This window comes from Peromyscus eremicus, unplaced genomic scaffold (assembly GCF_949786415.1).
Source record: "Peromyscus eremicus unplaced genomic scaffold, PerEre_H2_v1 PerEre#2#chr22_unloc_1, whole genome shotgun sequence".
In the NCBI taxonomy this organism is placed as follows: domain Eukaryota; kingdom Metazoa; phylum Chordata; class Mammalia; order Rodentia; family Cricetidae; genus Peromyscus; species Peromyscus eremicus.
The window spans coordinates 11,758,311-11,767,052 of record NW_026734286.1 but is presented as its reverse complement, the minus strand read 5'-3'; the positions used below and the strand labels follow the sequence as shown (position 1 = coordinate 11,767,052).

At 59.5% G+C, this 8,742-nt stretch overlaps 1 protein-coding gene across 1 annotated transcript; it reads right to left on the bottom strand.

The window, feature by feature from the left end:
• Positions 1 to 3,595: 3,595 nt before the first annotated feature.
• C2cd4c (C2 calcium dependent domain containing 4C) lies at positions 3,596 to 4,864 on the bottom strand. The gene has a single exon (XM_059252150.1). The coding sequence runs from the start codon at positions 4,862 to 4,864 to the stop codon at positions 3,596 to 3,598; it is 1,269 nt and encodes a 422-aa protein (XP_059108133.1).
• Between the last annotated feature and the right edge of the window lie 3,878 nt (positions 4,865 to 8,742).

Here is an 8,742-nt window from a genome sequence, read left to right as displayed (position 1 = left end):
CACGCCCTCTTCATTTCCTCCCAGCTCTGAAGTGTCCACAGCCCAGGCTTCTGAAGCTGTATCCGTTGTCTGCTTCTTCCTGGGACTCCCCAGGACAGGGACCTCACCCCTCAGCCATGAGGCTTACTGCTCCAGTGTTCAGGCTGGAGCACAAAAGAGACTTAGCACCTTTCCAAACCGGAAGGATGCCCAGCCATGGACTTTAAGCACAGCTGGACCCAGAGAGCCAACATGGACATAACCTTCACCCTCAGTTCTGCTTCCTCTACGCTGGTCCCCTCTGAAGAAGGCACTAAGAGGCTTCTGCCTCTGAGGACCTGGATGTCCACTGCATCTTCAAGGCAGGACGGCTCAGATGGAAGCCACGTTGGCAGGGTTGTGTGCTGACACTCACATCTGCCTTTACCATTGCCACAGACCATATGGGGCCTGATAACCGTGAGGACCGCAAGGCAAAGAGAAATTCTCCTGGGATTCCTGTCGACACTGTCCACGCTCCCTCATGTGTCCTCCTGGGCAGCATGAGGCAGAGTGGGGGACCAGGCTCAAAGGGGCTCTCAGCTTCAGGCAGAGAGATGGGCATGGGGATGCAGGACCTGTGCTTTGGCCTGGGAACGCCACTGCCAGACACAGGGTGAAACATGGAATTAAGGGGCACACTCACATTACATATAGACACAGGCAAACACACACACAAACACACAAGTGTACAAACCAAAACAGGGATGTGTTCAGAGCCACACAGGGTATCAGGGTGACACACAGAACACTTGCTTCTGAGAGATGACATAGCTCTGGAGTGGCACACAGGTGGCCCAGGAGAAGCCCAATGGCCCTGGCAACACATCCCAGGACCTTGGCCTCAGTGGTGCTGCTCATCTGCCCACTGGCAGCAGAGGCTGCTGGCAACTCCAAGGCAGGAGGAGGATCCCAGTGTCAGCAAGAGGACTTGTGAGCTAAACTGGCTAGTCCTGGGCAGAGAGGGACACTGGGTACTGTCCTGGGCAGAGAAGGACACAGAGTCCTGTCCCAGGCAGACAGGGACATAAGGGTCCTGTCCTGGGTCAGAGGGACACAGAGGTCCTGTCCCAGGCAGAGAGGGACATGGGATCCTGTCCTGGGTCAGAGAGACATAAGGGTCCTGTCCTGGGTCAGAGGGACACAGAGGTCCTATCTTAGGTCCTGGGGCCAGAAGGACATGAGGTCCTTAGTGGGGATCAGAGAGGTCACAGGGCCTTGGGTGGACACCAGAGCTGTGCCCTGTCCTGGAATTCTAGGAGACCTTCAGTCCAGGGCTCTGAGCCTTCAGTCAGTGGACACCCAGCCTGGGTTCTACTTGATTGTCTCCTGTAGCCGAGGACCCACCAGGCCAGCCCTCCCCAAGTGGTCACGGACTTCCCATATTCCTTCCTCCAATGTTGTAACTCATGCCCAGATTGGCAGAGGGCCACAGGCCACAGTGTGGCAGCTCTAATCCTTAGCATGGGTCCCTCCCACCCACAGGACAGAGGTTAGGAACCCACAATGACCAGAGAGGCCAGCAAAGTGATGAGGACGGTGTGACAATGAGGGGCAGTGGGACCTTCTCTCTCTAGTCTGCTGCCCATCTAAGGCATCCCCACCTAGGACCCTGGGTGTCCTGTACATGGGTGCATGAGGAATGGTGATTCCCAGGGACTAGATGATCCTATCCCAACTCTGGTGACAGACACACGGCCATGCAGTGAGTCACTGCAGAGAAAACCCTGTTCCAGCTGAGAGGCCCCAAAGGGCTTCCTGTAGGAAGCACCTACTGCAGGGGCATCCTCCAGACCTGCCTCAGAGTCTCACTGGGCCAGACAGGGGCAGGCCAGTTCCTGGTTTAGGCAACTGACAGTCCCCGAAGAGTCCCCTAGTCGGCAGGACCTAGGGAGGAAATGGAGACAGCTCTCTGGGGACTGCACAGCCTGACCAGGCTCCACTCCCAGCCTCAACCAGACAGCTGGACTCTCAGCAGAATCCATGGGCCTCCAGCAGCTCAGGAGACATCAGCAACGTCCATTCTGCAGGCTGTTGTGAGGAAGGGCTGTGTTGATGTGGATGCAGGTTGAGGACAGAGCCCAGCATTCGGATCCGTGAGTCCCCCCTCACACAGGCTGGGTCTCCCTCCCTCTTCTGTCCAGTCCCAAGCAACAGAGAGTAGGAGTATGAGAAAGGTCTTCCTCACCAGAGGCCCCCACCCTGCCTGCCATCCACAGTGAAACTCCTGTTGTTATTAAACACAAAGCAAGCAGACCTGCACCCCCGCACTCCCCAAACACCTTTACTGCACTAAAAACGGCATTATAAACAAACACATTTGGGGGAGGCGTCTTAAAGATTCACACACAGTCAACTGCAAACACAAGAGATATCAAACAGTATAGAAAACAGGACCCCACGAAGGATAGTGGATGGGAAACAAAATAGCAGGCGATCCACGGGTACCTCTCTCTATCCTGACTGACCAGCCCAAGTCCTGGGTTCTGCCCAGTTCCAGAGACAGTGGGGGCCAGGCATAGGGAGGAGTCAACTCCAAGGTGCCACTGGGCTGCGCCTCCAGGGCCCCTAAGGAATCAGCTCCCATGCCCTTCTCTAGAGGGACTTGGGCTTTTGGAGTTTGAAGATAGCAAAAGAGGAAGGAAGGATACGGGATCCTCCCTGGTCCATCAGTGCCCCACAGGCAGTCCATTCTGTTCTGAGCCATAGAGTGTGCAAACACAGCAGCCATTCAGGGAGCCATTTATCCCACCCAGGAGGGTTTCCTAGGCAGGGAAACCACTCACAGCCCAGCCCCATCCCTCCCACCCATCACCACAGCCTATTTACACTCGGGAGCAAAGGGCATCCTGGCACGGCAGTTTGTCTGCAGCCTGCAGGACGCGGAGGGAGTCAGAGGCTTGAGGCCGAAGCTCTGGGTTACAGGTGGCTCTGATTGGCCAGCAGGAGCGGGGAGAAGCCTGTGCCAAAGAGCCAACAGCCAGGAGACACTGCCTCCCTCAGCTCCTAGTGCGCCCCGGCCTTCCAGTCTCCCCAGCTCCAGCCAGAAGGCCAAGCCCTCCTGTAGCTCTGGATGGAACCCCAGCCCCAGGACCTGAGAGGCTGGGTCGACCTGAAGCCAGCCTGGCCAAGGAGGATGACCTCCCACAGACTGGGGGATGTCACAGAGAGCTTCTCAGAGCGTCTGAGCAGAGAGTATAGTAACCAGACTGTGAGGGAAATCACCCCCGTGCAGCGAAGGGAAAAAAAAAAAAAAAAAAAAAAAAGGCCAGCCCCTCAGGGAACTCAGCTCCGGGCCCCAGCTGCCTTAGGTACCCGGGATCCTGGGACCGCTAAGAACCCCACAGCTCTAGATGGAAGGGTGGGTCAGGCAGTTATCACGGAGTGGGGGGGTGGGGGGTGCCGGCCGGCAGAGCAGTGCTTTGCGCCTGCAGCCCAGCTTCTCCTAGGAAAAGAGCATCTTCTCCTAAGAAAAGAGCAATCCACGGAGAGAGACCCAGGGAAACACAGGGCCACAGGCCCCGCCCACCCCCTCCCCCCAGCTGAGCTCAGGGCGGAGGGGGAGGAGCCAGTGACCTCACAGAAAGGGCAGCAGGGAGGTCAGTGGCAGTTCCTCCTCCCCCAGGAGTGTGTCCCGCTTGAGGCTGCTGCCCTTATTGACCACCTTGATTCTGAGGGCCAGCTTGCGCACGCTGGCCGGCCCCAGGCCGTCGAAAAAGAAGTCCTCGTTGAAGACGGGGTGGCGGCTGTTTTTGATGATGGTGCTCCGCTGCTTCTGCAGCTTCCCGGGCACCAGGCACAGCCCCACGCAGCAGTTGATGCTCCGGGCATCACAAGGCCGGTCATACAGGCCCTCGGCCGCCAGCAGGCGCACACGCAGGCGGGCCTGAGCCGCCTCGTACTCGGCCAGCAGCCTCACGCTGCCCCTGGTGCCCATCCGCACTGTGTGCTCTCCACGTGGTGCCTGGCCAGACTCGGGGCCTGGTTCCGGGGTGGCCCTGCGGGTCAAGCGGCGACGGACACCTGGGCTAGTGTCCGGGGTGCTGTCGTCGGCAGACAGGGAGCCATGGCGGCCCACCGAGTGTTTCAGCTGGCTCACCTTGGCTTGGCTGTCCTGAGCGAAGCCCTTGAGCAGCGACACAGAGCGAGAGAGCAAAGGGGACCCGAAGGGGGAGGACTCAGCAGAGGACCCCGTGTCACTTTCCCCACCACTGAAGTAGCGGCTAGGGCTCATCAGGGCCCCCCCAGCCTCCCGGGATCCTCCATCACCCCCGTTGGCCTTGGCACCTGCTCGCCGGCGCCCAGAACCGGGGGAGCCCACCTGGGCGAGGGCCCCGTGCTCACTGTGGAAAAGGGACTCCTTGCGTCTGGTGTGGGGGCTCTCGGCCAGTGTGGCAAAGCCATAGGATGTCTGAGCCTTGGGCACAGAGGGCAGTGACATGGCACCCTGTGCCTGGGGGTCGGCGTTGGTGGCCTCCTCCGCGGTCCAGTCCTCCGCGCTCTCTATCTGAATCACGTGTCTTGTGGCTGCCTTCAGCAGGCTCCTGCTCTCCGAGGCCAGCTTGACAGGCAGCCGGGGGCTTCGCGGGGCTCGGCGGGGCCCAGGTGAGGCCAGGTTCTGCTCCGAGGTGGATGGGCCCAGGTCTGCCTGGCCCTCGGCCTCTGTGGGGCCTGAGGGCAGCTTGGGGGGGATGAAGAAGTCGGGGATCTTGTCCGGCGTCAGCACGTTGCTGTACAGAGGGCCCTTGGAGGCCTTGTCCCCAGCCTCACCACCCACCCCTCGGCTGGCTCCGTTGTCCCCGGACCCTCGAAGCCGTTCCAAGAACCACATGTTGGTTTTTCTCATGAGGGCAACAGGCAAAGACCAGGGAGTCTGAGAAAAGAAATAGGGGTGTCAGGGGTGACAGCTGAGCTCAAAGGTCACCTGTCAGCGCTGTCAGAGGGTGGGACCTATGTGCATGGGTCACCTGTTAGGGTTACCAAAAGGCCAGCATTTGTGCCCAGGGGTCAACTGATTATCAGAACTGTCAGAGGCTAGCACTTGTACACGGGGGGAGGGGGGGTCATCTGCCAGGGCCCCATGGGGTTGACACCTGGTTCAGGGGTCACCACCTGTCAGGGTCGCGGCCAGCGTAATGCAGGGTCACGCTGAGCGCTTGAGGCGCCCTGAGTAGTGTCAGCCTCCCTCCCGCGCCAGCGGGGCCCAGCCTGTATCCCGCGCACCTACCCACCCACCTGAAGAGCTCGGGGTCCCCCCCAGGAACCACAGGCCTGAGCTGTCCCGGCCCCGCCCCCAGCAGCCACCCACCTGTGGCTTCGCTCGGCTGCTGCGCCTTGCGTGGGGGGAGGAGGCGGCGGCCCTGGGCCCCCCGCGCGGCGAGCTGACCGCGCCCCCGGCTTTCCGTGAGCGGGGTCTGGGCACTGCGGAGCGCGCGGGGCTCACCTGCCGCGGGCTGCAGCGACTCCGGAACGCGGGGCTCGGCTGCGGGCCCGGCGCGGCTGCGAGCGAGGCGGCAGCGCAGTGCCCAGCTCTGCGCTCGGCGCGGGAAACCGCCCACCCAGCCGTATTCCTCCGAATGCGGCCGCGCGCCCGCGTCCCCGCAATCCGGGAGGGGCGGGGCCTCCCGGAACTGGCGGGGGTGGGAGGGGTGGGGGGGAGACATCGGGGGCGGGGCTCCTAATATAAATAGGGTGGGGTCTGCCTGTGGGACCCGGCCTTGGAGATGGTCCCTTATTAGGGCTGGGGGCGGGGTTGGATGATGGGCGGGGCTCCTGGTTAAAATAGGGTGGAGTCTGAGGAAGGGGCGGGGCTGGCAGGAGTGGCAGGACTTTGTTGATCCGGGCCCGGGGGCGGGGCCGGTAGCATTGGACCAATTGCCTGGCACAAGGAGGGAGCGCTGAGAAGGTTAGGGGAACCCACTGGTACAGGCCAGGGGCGGATCCAGCTGTGTGGGACGGGTCTTGGGCTCTGGGCAGGGTCTCCTGATACCAACTTGTATGGCCTGTGATCCTGAGCAGGACCCCACAGTACTGATCCGGGCCTCCTGGTACTACACTGAGTGGAGTACAGACTGGATGGAGAGCTGGGGGGTGGGGCTTGTGACACTGGACCCTGCTGAGGCAAGCTGTACCACTTCCGGTCCGGGCACCGCCCCTCATCTCTGGGGAGCATAGCAGGCCCCTTCACTAGCCAGTGGCGCTTCATCCAATAATAATAGTTATAATGATTGGAATTGCGAACGGAGTCCCAATCAGCTTCTAAATGACCTTCTCCATCTCGGGTTCCCATGGCCACCCGGCAGGGAGTCGTGCTCAGCGGTTTGTAGAGAGGTGACAGTTTCTCTCTAGAAGGACCTACCCAGAGGGAGGCCTGGTCACTGCTAACTGGGTTTCCACAGCTCAGTGTTAGGTCTTGAGGGGCTGCACCTTTCATGGGCCTGCATTTATCTAGGACCCATCTATGGCCAAATGACCCAAATGCTGGGGACAATCTGATGGTCATCCTGATGCCCACTGAGACAGGTGCCCACAGAGCAACACACAGGTGAATGGTAGTGTAGGCGTGTGACTCTCCATGACACAACTACAGCAAGCGGCCGTGGTGGCACACGGCTTTGATCCCAGCACTCGGGAGGCAGAGGCAGGGGGATCACTGTGAGTGAGGCCAGCCTGGGCTACAGAGTGAGATCCAGGACAGCCAGGGCTACACAGTGAGACCCTGTCTCAAATTAACACAACAACAAAAACTGCGACATGTGAATGGAAGAAACTGCCATCAGTCACGGCCGATGAAGAGGCCTGGATCACAGTCCCTAGGAACCAGGCTGCCTCGGTCTGCTCAGCTGGAGCTTGAATCTTACGGCCATACACACTTCCTGCTGTGTGCCATCAGGCAAGCTTCCAAACCTCCGTCCCTCTGCCACCTCAGTGATTCCACAGGCCACGTTTGTCCCCTGCTGAGGGTCCCACAGAGCCTGAGAGGTGTTGGTTAGAATTTTCTCCCAGGCCTTCTGCAGGTGAGCAAGTGTCTTAGCCAAGGGTGCGGACCCAGGCAGCAAAGAGCTCCAGAGGCTGGTTCCAAAAGCTGAGCCCGGCTGCTGTCCCCTGCACCCTGTTACATTTGGAAGCGTAGAAAGGGAAGCCCATGGGGAAAGGAACCTGGAAGTGGGTCTCCACTCCCACCCGGTTGGCCCCCGTGGACCCCACCCTGCAGGGAAGGAGCCCAGCCCTTCCAGCTGGCAGATGGCAAACAGGAGCCTCTTGGTCAACAAAGCCGTCTGCCTCTGTCAGCAGAAGCACTGACAGGCAGATGTGGCCAACCCCCTCCTGTCTGGGCTGGGTTCATGCTGGGGAGAGCTCCTAGAGTAGGAGGTATCGATCTAGCTTCTTCCTGCGGTCCTGGATCGTGACACCTCCTGCTGTGTGACCTCAGCCCCCAGGGCCAGTGGGAGGGGCATTTCCCAGAGGTCTGTGTGGCATTCTGCTCCTGTCTGGGGCTGGAGAGATGGCTCAGTGCTTCAGAGAACTTGGCTCTCATTGCAGAGCCAGGTTCAGTTCCTCGTACCCATATGGTGCACACACACACACACACACACACACACACACACACACACACACACACGGGTGAAACATTCATACACATAAAACACAACGCGATGCTATAGAATTAACACGCGGGGCTCAAGACTCAGCGCCAATCCTTGTGCCCACAGCTCTAGCAAGAGGTCTCACCTCAGATCACAGAGGCCTGACTGCTCCTGCCCCATAGCCTGTTCACTTCCAGACATGTGCCGTGCTTGGCAGGCCCACAGGGAGCTAGGCCTCCCGTCCCTGTGTAAGGGGCTTATGGGCACTTCAGAGGAAGAGAGCCCCAGAATTCGAACTCAGAACTCTGCTACACCCATCCCGAGATCCCTCGGGGCAAATGTTAATTGAGTAGTTGAAGGTGTGAAAGGTAGGGCTGGGGGGGGTGTGGAATCCCCCCCCAGGGCCAAGCACATGCGCTTCCTGGAGAACTGAACCTGAGTCCTGGATAGGAGGAGGGTTGGTTGGCCACATAAGCCTCTCTTTACCAGTGGCTCAGCTCAGTGATCGGGTAGATAACGGAGCCTGGCAGCTCTGCCATCCTGTCACCCCTCACCACGTGTGGGTCTTTGGTGAGTCACTAGCATCCATCTCCTAGCCTGCACAGTGAGGCCTGGAGTCCCTAAACTCAGGCAGGTGTGAGTACATGTCCTGAGGGGCACCAGACACAGGACTTCAGAGAGGACAGGGGACTAGACCTTGTGAAAACCTGATATATGAATGGATTCATGAATGAATGAATGGAGCTAGTTTAGACCCCTCTTTGACCCAGGTTCCAGAATCTAACCACAATGCCTCTTCCCGGTCTTCAGACATCCCTGTCCTATCAACAGGACACTCCCTGCCCGAGTGGCTCTTTTCAAGTTTATGACCTCATGCTGAAGCAGTCCAGCAGCTCTCTCTGGCACCTAGCCACTCCTCAGTCCTGTGTCCTCCACCCCTGGGCATCTTTCTGTTCCCTGGGTATGCCAGCTTCACATACACAAGGCCTCTGTGCATGTTCCCACTCTGCCTAGAACTCTGTCACCTCCACCCTGGGATCAACAGCAGCCCTACAGCGATGCCCTTCAGATTTCCTGGGATCCTTTTCCCAGGTGTTACCTGGAAAGTGCACTTAGTGGTGACTTGCTGATCAATGTC

What these genes read in the sequence shown, in the direction of transcription:
- C2cd4c (XM_059252150.1), bottom strand. Translation starts at nt 4,864, where the DNA reads ATGAGAAAAACCAACATGTGGTTCTTGGAACGGCTTCGAGGGTCCGGG.